General features: G+C 34.1%; 2 protein-coding genes across 2 annotated transcripts in view; one reads left to right on the top strand and one right to left on the bottom strand.

Annotated features, from left to right (window-relative positions):
• LOC120778709 overlaps nucleotides 1-9,730 on the bottom strand; it is a 62,448-nt gene extending 52,718 nt beyond the window's left edge. The window contains exons 1-2 of the mRNA XM_040110670.1: nucleotides 9,632-9,730; nucleotides 9,267-9,518 (exon numbers count right to left, since the gene is read on the bottom strand). Coding sequence (XP_039966604.1) covers nucleotides 9,267-9,291 — 25 coding nt within the window. The 5' untranslated portion in view covers nucleotides 9,292-9,518; nucleotides 9,632-9,730. The remainder of the gene's footprint in view (nucleotides 1-9,266; nucleotides 9,519-9,631) is intronic.
• Nucleotides 9,731-9,742: 12 nt separating this feature from the next.
• Nucleotides 9,743-12,162, top strand: LOC120778708 (tetratricopeptide repeat protein 36 homolog). Its single transcript, XM_040110669.1, has 3 exons — nucleotides 9,743-10,209; nucleotides 11,785-11,957; nucleotides 12,023-12,162. Exons 1-3 carry the CDS (start codon nucleotides 9,888-9,890, stop codon nucleotides 12,092-12,094), a joined length of 567 nt encoding a protein of 188 aa, XP_039966603.1. The 5' UTR covers nucleotides 9,743-9,887; the 3' UTR covers nucleotides 12,095-12,162.
• Nucleotides 12,163-14,855: the final 2,693 nt, after the last annotated feature.

Here is a 14,855-nt window from a genome sequence, read left to right as displayed (position 1 = left end):
TACATACATATACGTTGTAAATGCAGGCAGCTTTATATGTATAGTACATAAGCATGTGTTTAGCATGCTTTGCGCGATTTTTGTGTGTTTGTATGTAACTAAAAAATTGCAGCAACAATGTAAAAGGTTGAAGAAACGCAAATTAACAGTTATACCTATTAGAAAATGCTGCAACTGAGTTGCAACACCAAACGCAAAATATGCCACAGAAAAAATTTAAAAAAAATATTTATAGAAAGAAGCCCACCTAAAGCCAATAATTAAGTGCAACACTGAGATGGCAGTAGCAGAAGAAAACAATATCGATGATATGTATGTACTATAGCAACCAAAAGTAAACACACCAACACAACCTAACCTCAAAATTAAGTAAATAAATAATTAAACGTTTAGGAGCAGACAAACACAGGCACACACACCCACACACACAAAAGGAGGAGCAGCAGCATAAGAAAAATCACAAAAAAATATTAATTGAATATTCCTTAGAAAGCACCAACAACTTGTACCCCCGATTAGTATGTGAGGCAAATAATAGCACATAGTCTACAAAATAGTTAATAATAAACGTAAACAATTAGCAATGAGCGAACGAACGAACTATACGCAAGGTTTAGCAAAAGCAGAATTTCATGTGAATAACCGTAGACCGTAGTCAATGGTGTTACAATTAGAAACCGCTATTAGAACATAACGTAAATACCATAAATTAAAGTCACATACAAATTTTAGTACAACTACGCACTGCACTTTCAAAAACAAAAAAAAAACAACAACCAAAAGTAAAAACCAAAAAGCAACAACAAGCAAATTTCGCAAAACGCAAATCTTTTAAGCAAATCGCCAAAGTAACCAAAGATAAACGCAATTTAGCCAAAAGCTATAAGCAAATATTATATAATTAATATGTAATTGCAAGGTATCTCTCTCACATGGTAAACGAGTTATAAACATTAACCAAAAAACCGCTAAAATACATTTATCAACAAGAAAAAAAAACAAAAAAACTATCGTACGTACATACATCTTAAACAAAAACGCATGCAACGCATCAAAGCAGTAGAAGAGGCAGACAGCAGAGGAGCAACGCGAAGCTTAACGTAATCGCAAATCAAATGAACAAATGTAGCAAACACATGCAACATGCAACAAATGAGGTTGATTGGCATTAGAGATAAAGGTAAAACAAAGTTAAAACAACAACAATCGTTAAATTAGAGTAATGCAAAATAAATAGCCGACAGGGCGCGATAAGCAGGCGCAGCAGCAGCAACAATACTAAAAACAACAGCAAGATTAATTGCAAGAGCAAGCTTTATTGTCACAGCTAGTTTAGGAGCAAAAGCGTGATCAAGTGCAGCAGGCACATTAATAACAAAAGCAAGATTTATTGCCATGGCAAGTTTAGTTGCAACTGCGATATTGATTGCAACAACAAGATTAGCTGCACCAACAACACCAAATTGATAAGAGCAGAAAGACTATTAGCAACAGCCCGATTAATTGCAAGGGAAAGATTAATTGTAATGTCGAAATTAATTGCTACGGCAAAACTAGTTGCAACATCGAGTTTAATTGCTATGGCAAAACTAGTTGCAACAGCGAGAATAATTGCAAGATTAATTACAACACCAAATTACTGTCAACAGCAAGATTAGTTGCAACATCAAGACTTGCTGCAACTGCAAAAGCAAGATTAATTGCAATAGCAAGGTTTTTTGCAACAGCAAGACTGATTGCAACATTAAGAACGCCTAGATTAGTTGCAACGCCAAGCTTAGTTGGAACAGCAAGATTAGTTGCAACATCAAGAATGATAGATTAATTGCAACGTGTAGATTAGTTGCAACGCCAAGCTTAGTTGGAACAGCACGATCAGTTGCAACACCGCAACTGTACAATAGCAACGCTTTGCTAAACTAGACAAATTAGTGGCGAAATAAATGCAAAAAACAGCAAACGAGTAAATTCGGACTTGAAACAAAAAAACATTATTAGGTGAAACTAGTGCAAAGAAAATATATTTGAATAAGGAATTAGGCGCAGAAGTAAGGTAGTAAAAAATTGGCAACTTTTTGCCAAATGTACAAAAACCAAAAAATTAAAATTTTTTCAAAAAAACAAAAAAAGAAATTAAAAAACTTAAAATTTTTTTCAAAAAAAAATTTAAAAAATTAAAAAAACTTAAAAAAAAAATTTTCAAATTCGGATTTTCAAAAATATTTTTTAATTTTCTTTTTTTCAAAAAAAATATTGAAACTGCAACAGCAGCAAAATATTGAAATTTTTTTAAATTTTATGCGCTTCTCAAAGCAATGCACGCAACCTTCTGCGCATATGTAGCGTGCGAAAACTACAATGCTATGCCGCGTAATCATTCGCAGACAGCAAAGCACGCGTTTATATCAAAAAAAAGTTTAAAGAAACCACCCTGCCAACACTTCTCTTACATTAACTACAACTAACTAACTAATCTTGAAACTTTTGCTGTACGTTTATTTTCTGCTGTAAATACTTTCGGCTTTTATAATATATTAGAAATAATCTTCAGCAGACCGAGGCACACTGCGTGCAGGAAATCATGCTTCTCTTCATGAAACAATTATGATTATTAATTATTTTGATTAATATAAATATGTATATATGTCCGGAGTTAAGTATTTCTATGGAAAATTATTATTTGACCTTAAATCTTCACAAAGTTTGGCAAGAAATTGCTCGGACCGTTCACAATAAAGTTCTTATAGGGAAAACTTTTTCAGTTATCGAGATATTTTAACATAATTTGGCACAGACTTTTATCAAAGGCAAATTGTTCAGATCGGTCTAATATAGCATATAACCGCTATACAATACGACCGATAAAAGTCAAATTCACGGATGGAAAGCGCCTGGGAACCAATCGATATTTCAGTTATTGTCACTATCTCTCCCCCTTATGCAGTATTAACAACCTTCACTCTCACAGAAATCCATCGTAGTTTCTGCATATATCTTAATCATTACTTTGTCTCATTGCTCGCTCTGTATTATTCTTTGGAGGCGGTTAGCAATCTCTTAGTAGCCCGTCTTTGTTTCAGTTACTGTCGCTCCTTCTCCCTCTTACGCAGTATTAACCAATTACAGAAACCCATTCAGGTTTTCGTCTCTCTCTCTTAACCATTACTTTGTCTCATGGGTCTCTATTATTAGTTGCCTGTCTTTCTCAGTTATTATTTCTCTTTCCTATTGATATTGTCACGCTCTCTTTTACGCATAAAGTCCTGCATGCACTCAACCTCTCGTCTCGTTGTTTTTGTCAATGAAATGTTAACTCCAGCTTCAGTAATATTTCTTTAAAAACTGATTTTTTCTAATTTTTTTTGTAAAGCAATTAAAAAAAACCAAATAAATTTTAAATAAAATTTTAGTGCTCCAAATAGCAGTCTTATTCAAATATATTTAGGACTTTTCAAAATTTTGAAAAATCATGAAACATCATTTGATAGTTGCAATTTTACAAGGAAAAAATTCTAAACTTAATAACTTAAAGATTGTTTTACCAAAGAAAGCATTAATTAAATATATGTAATTAGAAGAAAATGTTACGAAATTTAAATTAAAATTAAATTTAAAATTAAAAAATTGAATTAAAATTAAATATAAAATTTTGTTAACTATTGATACGGCAAGTTAAATTATAATCATTTACTATTGGCATAACGTTAAAAATTAATTATAATTAAAAGCAGCAAATGTGTGTGTATGTAGAAACGTTTGCCAACAAATTAGCATTGTATGTGAATGTGAGTAAATTGTGCTTGTAGTGGTTTTAGGAGAAATATTTGAAAAGAATTGAAATTGAAAAATTGTTGCAAACAACAGAAGTTAGGTTAGCTTAAAATAGAAAAAAAGCAAAGAAGTCTAAAAAATAGAAATTAGAGGAAAATGCAAATGAGTTGCGAAGAGATCTTAGCGCGGAAAAGAGAGGAAAATTATGAAAAAAAGCTCGAACAAGAAAATTTAGAAGAATTAAAATGGGAGCTTAAAGGAGAAAAGAAGAAAATAAGTCTAAAAAAATCAAGAAAATTAATTAAATATGGAGAGAGCTTCAGGAAGAAAATAAGTCTAAAAAAATTGCAAGAAAATGTAGATGAGGTGTGAAGAGAGCTTAGCACAGAAAACTGATGAGAGTTCTAAAACAATCGTAAAGTAGAAAATGTGGAAGAATGAAAATGAGACTTGGAAGGAGAAAAAAAGCAAACAAGTCTAAAAGAGTTCAAGAAAGTGTAGAAGAAATATAAAAAAAGCTTAAAGGAAAAATAGAAAAGAAGTCTAAAATCAAAAGTGCAAGAAAATGTAGCAGAATTATGAAGAGAGCTTAAAAGATAAAAGAAGTCTAAAAAACATTCAATAATATGTAGAGGAAATATGAAGAGAGCTTCAAGAAGGAAAGAAGTCTTAAAAGTATCGTAAAAGACAATGTAAAAGAGTTATGGAGTGTGCTTAGCGAAAAGAAAAGCAAAAAAATTTAACAAAAATCGCGTACAAAAAAATATGGAAGAATGAAGATGAGAGCTTGAAGGCGAATGTAAGAAAAAATCCAAAAAAGGAAAGGAAATGTAAAGAAAAAAGAGCTGAAAGGAGAAAAGCAGAAAATAAGTCGAAAAGAAAAAATGCAAGGAAATGTAGCAAAATTCTGAAGAGCGCTTAGAGCAGCAAAAAGAAGAGAATTCTAAATAAAATCTCGTACAAGAAATTTATTGAAAAATTGTGAAGACGCTTATATTAGCACGTGAGCGGAGCACTGCTTGAATTTTCGCATGCATGAGAGGTTAATTTTAGCATACAAACAAAACAGGTGTTGTATATAAATACTTATATATACATATATGTAGTATGCACTATGCATTTGTAATATACATACTTAGTTATATAACTTTTAATATATTTACCGATATAAGACATATAGTGTGTAAGGTGTGCAAAGTGGCAGCCGGAAATGCACGTATGGCCAACCGTTAGAATCAAGCACTAAGAAAAGCTAAACTAAATTAAGCAACAATAACAAAAAAACACAACTTGTATAAGTAATATCACGTGGCAACCTAGTAATACAACTAAATATTAAACTGAACTGTATGAATATGTAAAATACTCTAATTCTGTGCTAAATATATAAATACTATGTCTATACATATATATATGCATATACTTACTATCATATAGTCACATAATTACATATGTAAAATGACATGCAATCGCTACATTTAGACAATTTATGACATACATTATAAATTAATAAAAGAAAGATAAGCAATTTCCCAACAATTCTCAATGCAAATAAAAAGCAACAAAAAAACACATTGCAACAATTAATAATAAAAAAAACATATTTAAATGGGCAAATGCATTTATTGACATAGCAAAAGCAAACAAATAAAAATAAAAACAAAAAACATAAATGAAAGCAAAACCAAAAAACAACAACAAAAATAACAAAAGCAAAAATAAAAATAAAAACAAAAAAACAACAAAAATAAGAAAAGTTAAAACAAAAATAAAAACAGCAACAAACATAATAAAAACAAAAACAACAAAAATAAAAATAAAAATAAAAACCAGAAGAGAAAAAAAAACAAACAATAAAAAATCATGCACCAACAACATAATCTTGCATATATGTACATACATATACATTAAAGCGGGTCGATTTTTTTTCTAAAAATTTTCCTATGCGGAAAATGTTCTACGGCTCAAACTAAACAAAAAACCTATGCGACTATGGGTCTAAAACCGGTTTCGTGTAAGCGATTTTAAGGCGAAGTTTAAAAAATCTGAATAATCGATTGTATTGGAGAAAGGGGCGGAACCGCGGGTAGATGGTGGTTGGTGGTTGGTAACTGCGGGACCATATTGACTTTATGCTATAAAAAATGTTCACAGTTACACATTCTCAAATCAAGTACAAAATTATATAGTTCTCCCCAAAACTCTACTTTGGATCTGCCCCTAATTGGAGATACATATGTATATGCTATAGTAATTGGCCAAATCGTATCAATTCCGTCAAATGTTCAATAGAACATCAAAATACAAAATAATAAGAATAGAAATAACAGTTCATTCGCATATCTCAAAAACTGACGAACAAATTTTTATGATCCCTAAAAAGCTTCGCCTTAAAATATAAATGTTAAAATAACTTGTTCAAAACCGATTTCACACGTTTAGTCTCTTATGCACTATTATTCAGAATGCTCCGTAGAATATTTTCCGCATACTCGACTTTTCCGTTTATTTTTTATTTGTTTTTTTTGACTCCCTGAAAATCGACACGCTCTAATATTAACACATTTAGTTAAATAGACGCGTAAATGCAAGCCTATAATCATAAGTATATAAGCTTATGTAGCATATAGCGACTGAAAACAAAGCGCATAGCATCACTTACATACATGATGCTATGATGCAGCAACAATGCTTGCAGCGGTCATAGTAACAGCAAATGAGCAAGCCTGAGAGCAATAGCAAATTTAATATATTACATTAATTTAATATATGTATGTATCATATAAAACTCTATATTATATATATATATATATGTATATATAATGTAATATAAATAGCAGTTGTAAGGCAAAGCTACATTTAATTTAGCAAATAATATTTATGATTAGCCCTTTTGATGCGCTAGATATGTATGTGTACAAAATAGCAACAAAAAGACCGATATTTAAACAAAAAAAATTTATAACAAAAGCAATTTAGTTTACAACTGCTAGTAAAACACAATCTTCAAAATAAAATTCCGTTTTAAATTTTCTTAATTTTTTTTTAAATTTTTTTTTGTTATTTTTATTACAAACAAACTTTTTTTGTGCCTTATTGTTTGTTTCTTTTTCTGCTTTTTTATTTTTTTTTTAATTAAAATTAAACAAAATTTTTTTTATTATTTTTGTTCTGCTTTTATTTTATTTTTTTTTTGTTTTTTGCTTTTGATTTTATTTTCATTTCAATTAAAATTTAATTTAATTTTTTTATTTTAGTTGTTCGCTTTTTAATTTTTATTTCAATTAAAATTTATTTTTGTTATTTTTAATTTCATTTCATGTTTTTTCTATGCTTGTTTTCGTTTTAATATTTTGTTTGTTTTTAATTTATACTTTTTTATTTTTTGCCTTTGTTTTTATATTATATCAATAAAAAATTATTTAAAATTTTTTCTGCTTTTCATGTTTGTTTTTGTTTTTATTTTATTTAATTTTTTTGGTTGTTTGTTTGTTCTTATTTTTGTTATTTTTATTTCAAATAAAATTTAGTAATATTTTTTTCTGTTTTTTATACTTGGTTTTGCTTTTGTGTTGATTTTTATTAAAAAAAATTGTTTCAGTTATTTTTACTTTCATTTCAATTAAAATTTAATTAATTTTTTTGTTTTTTAATTATGAGTTTTTTTTGTATTTTATTTAAAATTTAATTTAATGTTTTTATTTTAGTTCTGTTTTTTCTTTTGAGTTTTCTTTCGTTATTTTTTATTTCAATTAAAATTTTGTTTTATTTTTTATTTATATATTTGTTTTTGTGTTAACTTTTGCTTTTGTGTCTTTTTTTATCATTTTTTCTAATTTTCTTGCTTCCCTTTTATTAAATTTTACACACTAAACATTTTATTTAACCCCAATATTTGCGTGAATATAAAAAATAATAATTAAATCAATGAAAATGTTTTTATAAAAATTAAAAATATAAAAATCTGTAAAAATATTTGGCAGTTCTGTAAATTACAAGAATTTAATTACACGTATATATAGCTTAATATAAATATACACACATAAACATATATATATAAATAAATATATCTAAAATCGCTATATAAGTGCATCATATGTAAGCTATGAAATGAGCAGTAATACTAGAAATGGCTAAATATTTAGAATTCAAAAAGTTAAACATTAAATAAAGCTAATTAATTTCATTAAAACTGTATTTTAAAGTTAATATTGAAATTAAATTAAATTATTGCTGATTATATTTACTAAATATATAATAAATAATAAAATAAAGAAAAAATTATATTCGTAAGAAAAAAATATAAATAAATTAGCAAAAAGTAAAGCATTCACATAGCAATGAAGTAAATATAAAAAATTAAATATATATATACACATATATATAAATTAAAACTTATTAAAAAATAGTATAAATATATATATACATATATAAATATATAAATATAAAGCGCTGATTTACTATTACCGAATTATATTATAATGATAATTACTAAACATAATTGATATTACATTTATTTGATTTAATATTTCATCAAAAAAGGATAGAAGAAAAACGCAAAAATCCTGTATAATGCAAGCAAGCAACAACAAAATTATTATTAACAACAACATTGTTCTTGGTATTTACAAACATAACCCAACAGCAAGAAGAAAAAAACAGAAGAACAAAAATATAAAAGCAAACACCGCTAAATATAAAGAAGAAAAACCAGAAAGCGTAAGAAAAAAGAAAGCAAAGATATTATTCTTAACAAATTAAAAAAGGAAAAATTAATAAATTGTTTTTAAAAAATAAAAATTAACATTTTTTCAACAATTTCTTGAACGCACATAGCGGGCGGCTTGGAAGCAGATAAGCAATGAATGCGATATATGTATATGAGGTGATCCATTTCGAGGTTCCCTACTTTTTAAAGAAAAAGCACAGGAACATCAATTTTAATGGGGAATGTTTAATGTGATTCGAAGGAACATTCTTTGGCTTTTAATTTTGGCCGCGATGACGTTTCAGATGGTCCATCCTTTGAGTCCAATTTTCGATGACTCCTTCCAGCATTTCGACTGGTAACTGCGAATGACACTCGTGACGTTTTGCTCCAAGGCCTGAATCAAAGCGGGATTGATCGCATGGACTTAAGACTTTACATATTCCCACAGAAAAAAGTCTAACGGTGTGATACCACATGATCTTGGTGACCAATCGACCGGCCAAAAACGTGAAAACGTGCTCACCAGAGTGTTCTCTCAATAAATCGATTGATTGATGCGGTATGTGGGAAGGAGCGCCGTTTTGTTGAAACCAAATGTGGCCGAGATAACGAGCTTCAATTTCAGGAATCTAATAGCCGGTTATCTATCGTGCCATGACGGTAGAAATATGAACTGACAAACACACCACACCACACATTGTTTTTTCTGAATGGCAATGGCAGCTCTTGAATCTCTTCGTGCAGCTCTTTGTCCCAAATATGGCAATTTTGCTTGTTTACTTACCCCTTGAGCCAAAATTTAGTCTCATCACTGAACAAAATTTGGCTCAAAAACATCGGCTATTCTTGGAACTTATCAAGAACTCATGGAGCGAAGCGATGTCTCTTCGGAAGTTCGATCGACTTCAGTTCTTGCCCAAGCTGTATTTGGAACGCTTTCAATTTAAGAGCTCGACGTAAAATGCGCCAAGGCATTCGTTAGGTACGTCAATCCAACTTGCTGCGAACTTCGCCAAATCGACTCTCCGTCAAAAATCTATGGACAAAAAAAATAAAAAAAAAAATTTCAAATATTTTAATAAAAGAATAATATTTTTCCCAAACGTTGGAAGTGAGATATGAAAATTTTCAACTAATTTTTTTACCCACCCTAATATATATACTATTTCTTGCAGTGTAGAAACCTTTGCTGTGTGTGGTTCCAAATCAAAGCACTTGCTTTCATTAGAGCCGCGCAACCGTTCGAACCAGTTCTGTCGCCTGATTAGCATTACCGGCTTGGCAGCTGAGGCGCCTAACTCATTTGTTTACCAATTTACTTGTTATTGTATTTATTGTCACCGACACGGCAGCGATTTTAGTTTGACACAAACGCGAGCTGTGATAACAACCAAATTCCATTGCGATGCCACAAAACTTAACACGCGGGTGCCTTAGTGCCCACGATCAGCAAGTGCTGGATTCCATATTAAATCCGCTGGAACTCACTTCGAGTGTGGCGCAAGCAATTGGACCCGATGCGCACGCCAACCTACTGGATGTCGAGCCGGACAGTACAGCAGTGCAGCAATCCAAGGCGCTGGAGGTGCGCGCCATCAAGTTGGCGGAGGAAGGCAAGTTGGTGGAAGCGTTGCAGTACTTTGAGCAAGCGATCGAAGTGGCGCCGACACGCGCCTCTGTTTACAATAACCGTGCTCAGGCGCTGCGGCTTGTCGGCAGGGATGATGGTGAGTATTTGATGGAATAAATAATTTTTTTTTGTTTTCAGAAAATATGATAAACGTTTTTAGCGAACTCGGACTGATTTGCCAACACAATATTTCAAACGTTGGTTCACAAACTGTTTCACAGTTTAGGAGGTAGTGTGTAAATTTTGCTTTCTATGCGCAGAGTTCAGACAATAACCGTACGCGGCGACATCTAGCGGCGAGAAAAGCACATTATATTTAGGGTAAATTGTGACGTTAAGGTTAGCAAAGAAACTTTAACAAGTAAGGTAGTCCAAGTGCGGATGTAACCAAAGGAATTCATATTATTAGGGATATGAGGCTTGCGCCAAAGTCTAAGCCAAATAATTTTTAAGACAGATTGTCTCGATCGAACCCACTTTTAACATACAGACATACCATCATCGTTAAAGTATACCCTCCGAATTCCATCAGTATATCTCAGACTTTTCGAACAAAAGTTAGCAATGAGCACAGAAGTCTACGTAGTCGATATTTGGGAGCTTGAAGAGTTTTGGACCGATTTTGACACTTTTTTGACACAAGAAGGCTACTCTTATGAGGGCGGGACCATGTCTTTGGCTCTTTACTTCTAGGACACCCGGTACCAAGTTCCTCTTCTTAATTTGGAGTTTGGTTATGGTACTTTATCGGTTTTTCGCATAATGGGATTTTGTGGGCGTGGAAACAGTCCGATTACACCGATCTACAACACAGTCCTCCTGATTCGACCATAGAACATGGAAATTTCATGACGATATCTTAATCTTAGAAAAATGTCCTGCGGAACCTACTCCTAGCGGCATACCTGCTAGTGATATAATGGTGGGGAGGAGAAGAGGCATAGTGACCTTTTCAAGGATATATCCAAGCTCAAGGAGGAGTCTTCTGTTGGGAGTTCTCAATCAACTCTTGATTCAGACTGTCAGATAAATTCCAATAAACTACTAGGTGATAGTGAGGCGATGTGATCCCTATTTGAAAAAATAGATCTCAGTGTCATTATCCTGCGTCTGTAGACTACTATGCAGCCAATTAGCAGGTGTTCCGGAGTTTCAGGCTCCCTGTCGCAGAACCGGCAATTCGAACAACATGCTGGGGCTATCTTATTTAAGTGCTTCTTCAGCTTGCAGTGGCCATTGTGGAATGCTGCAAGTAGCCTGAGTTGAGTAATTGAGTAGGGAGGTTGTTTACTTATTTAAACTTGCTGTGGTTGTAACCCCCAACATAGCATGGCGCATGCCTTGGAGTTGTTGCAAATACCTCTCGCTGTCTACTCGTTCTTTCTTGCGAAGCAGCTCATTTATGGCATAAAGAGCCACCGCGTTGAAAGGTTCAGGTCCTATCATGTTAGTGGATGCTGCGGAGCCGGCGAGCTCATCAGCCTAAGGTGGGTGCATCAATTTTCTTTTCTCTCTTATAGACTCTAAGGTACAGCTCAATAGTGTTATTAAGATTAAGAGGTAGGTAGAGGTGCATATATCAAATAATATATCTGCTAAGTCTGTATCTTTCTTCACATCTTCTAAAAATGAGCTTAGAACATCTGTAACTGATTTCATATTTTTCCACCAGAGGCCCTTGCCGATCTCTCAAAAGCGCTTGCACTTTGCACCGAACAACCGCGCACGAAATGCACCGCTCTCTGCCAACGCGGCGTGCTCTACAGGAAGCAGAACAATGTGGATGCGGCGCGCAAGGATTTCGAGGACGCGGCGCATTTGGGCAGCAGCTTCGCCAAAACACAGGTACACATGTCTCACATGCACTTGTTGTTGTTTTCGCACTTTTATTAAAGCAAAATCTTTTCCAGCTCGTGGAGCTCAATCCCTTTGCGGCACTTTGCAACCAAATGCTGCGCCAGGCATTCGATCAATTGAACTAGAATTTATTGTTGCTGCAGAATTTCTAAATAAAAATATACACGCCACAAGCGCGCTGCAGCCAAATGAAGCTATAAACTATTTTAATTACATAATATGAGCGTTTAAATAGAAGCACATCAAAAGTCCTTTGAGCGGAGAAAAACTACTTTGCGGCGTGGCTAAGTCAAGAACCAAAAAAACAAATTTAGTAAAAATAAGTGCAAAACGAAAATTAAAAATGTCGCTGCTGCTAAAATAAGTTGCGGTAAATTGTGGTCAACTCTCGACGGACCCTTGCCAAGCTAAGCCTCTGCGCGCATGCGTGGCTTTGAAGGCAGCGCATTTTTTTATTTTTGATGCTGTTTTGAGTTTGCAGTTGCAGATTGCGGCAAGGTGCGTTTTAGCCAACAATAACAGAAACAACACGCACTTGCAGCACTAGCAGACAACAATAACAAATAAGCAGTGTGTGTCCCTACAAATACACATGACAACAATTCATTTGAGTGTGTTTGTATGTGTGTGTGTGCCCATCAGCAACAGTTGCAATCGACACTCAGCAGGTCTCGGCTGCCGACGCGTCTCAGCAATTGGCACGTGGTATGCGCGCGATCTCTTGCCTGCCCCACAACACACACTCTTGCACAAACGCCCTGCGTTCCCAACTAGCCGCATGCAACAAGAGACACTGCTTTGCACTATTAGTACGTGTGCCAGTTTAGTTTGTGGTTAAGGCTGTCGTTATTGTTGTTGTTGCCACAGTGATTATGATGAAAAGGCATTTACGAGCAGCGCGTTGCCGCAACGTGTGTTGTACGCGGCGGCGCAATGTGCATGCATAAAAACAACTGTTACGGTTTTGCGGCGGCCACAACAATAGCAACAAATACAATCACAACTGATGCCTTAACAGTTATTAAATGCAACACATGGCACAACAACAACAGCAACAGCAATTTGTATGAGTAACTCTGACGCGAGGGGACCAAGCAAAACAAATCCTTGCGTTCGGCGTAAAGAATTGGCGGCGAAAGGAGAAAACATTTATCACACACATACACTCTTATGCACGTAGATTTGTAGATTTGAAATATGTAAGCTGCATTAAGCTGTGTGTGGTGCTTATAACGGCATTGTGTTCAAAAATACCTTCCTAACTCCTAATTTTCACAACCAACGAAGAGACGACTTTCGAGCGCAGAGGGATGCTTTCAAGATGACGCTATAAAAATTAGTTTCCCTTGAAGGCCCTTCGCTATTTGCTCAAAATAAATTGCTCTCTTTTCACAGGCAAAAAGTTTTCAAGTTTAAAAAGTTTATTTGTGTTGTTTACAGTAACCTAAAATATTCATCTCGGCCAAAAAAAAAATGAATTAAAACGCGAAGGCTTTCGCGGGATTGTTTTTTACAACTGTCGGAGTGATTCAACGCACCAAAACAGTGCAACGATGAACTTAATTTAATGTTTGGCGTTTGGCGGTTCAAAGGTGATGCACTGATTATAGTAACTCTCCCACTTTTCGACACCATTTTTACAGTACTATTTGTAGTTCAGGCCTAGGCCTCAAGTTCGGTCAATATCTCTTCGTTCGACGAAAATTTCTTACCAACGGTGATTCTTTTGAGATCTGGGAGCAGAAAAAAGTTGCAAGGGGCCAAATCTGGAGAATACGATGTATGAGCAAGCAACTCGAAGCCCAGTTCTTGGAGTTTTGACATCGTTTTAACTGACTTGCGACTTGGCACATTGGCTTGGTGTAACAAAATTTTCCTTTTCTTCAAATGCTGCCGTTTTTCGGCGATTTCTTCTTTCAAACGGTCCAAACGTTACAATAACACTATGCAATCGCTGCTGATGGTCCTTCCCTTTTCAAGGTAGTCAATGTGCATCTCAAAATACAGACGCCATAACCTTACCAACCAACTGTTGCTTTTTTCACGTTTTGGAGCGGGTTCATTGTGTAGAGTCCACTCGGATGACTATCGATTGAACTTAAGAGTTAAATTGTGGAACCAGGTTTCATCTATTGTTCCAGCTCCACACACTGCCCCGTATCATGAACACTCCTTATTTTTGGTGAAAAGGGAGCTCGCGCGACACCCACTTTGCAGAGTACTTTCTATCCAAATATTCGTGAATTATATGATGTCTACGTTCAGTTGATACCTTGTAGATGCAAGCAGAAATATCTCCTGTCCTGCTTGTAGGCAATTGAGAAGTAAATTCCTCTCTCGATCAACCAAGACCAAACTCTACAAGTCACTCATCCCCGTCCTGCTTGGTGCAGAGGCATGGACATGGCAACATCTCATCAGCCGACTTTACAAGTTTTCGAGAGAAAGGCGGAAGATGTATGCTCCTTTGCACATTGGCAACAGCGAATACCGCAGTCGATGAAACGATAGGTGTTCGAGATATTAAACGACATTGACTTAGTTCAGCGAATTAAGAGACAGGGATTACGCTGGCTAGGTCATGTCGTCCGAATGGATGAAAACACTTCAGCTCTAAGAGTATTCGACGCAGTACCCGCCGGGACAAGCAGAGGAAGACCTACACACCGTTGAAAATACCAGGTGAAGAAAGACCTGGCTACACTTGGAATTTCGTTTTTCGACACCTGAAGTGGGATTGATGTATTCATTTATTAATATTTTTCTTAGTCACTAATGCCGCAAGTAAAAGAAGCAACCCTCGTACAACTAAATCTTATATCCGCACATTTTCTTCAAGAAACCTAACCGTTTGCCTCAAAACTCCGAAACGAATCACTGTTCACT

This window comes from Bactrocera tryoni, chromosome 5 (genome assembly GCF_016617805.1).
Source record: "Bactrocera tryoni isolate S06 chromosome 5, CSIRO_BtryS06_freeze2, whole genome shotgun sequence".
Lineage (NCBI taxonomy): Eukaryota > Metazoa > Arthropoda > Insecta > Diptera > Tephritidae > Bactrocera > Bactrocera tryoni.
The sequence above is the reverse complement of the archived record's forward strand: the minus strand, read 5'-3'. Positions and strand labels throughout refer to the sequence as shown.

Bases quoted from the DNA above. Each gene is read 5' to 3' on its own strand.
- LOC120778708 (XM_040110669.1), top strand. From the start codon at position 9,888: ATGCCACAAAACTTAACACGCGGGTGCCTTAGTGCCCACGATCAGCAA. The intron at 10,210-11,784 runs GTGAGTATTTGA...TTTTTCCACCAG, and splicing joins GCTTGTCGGCAGGGATGATG to AGGCCCTTGCCGATCTCTCA. The intron at 11,958-12,022 runs GTACACATGTCT...AATCTTTTCCAG, and splicing joins GCAGCTTCGCCAAAACACAG to CTCGTGGAGCTCAATCCCTT.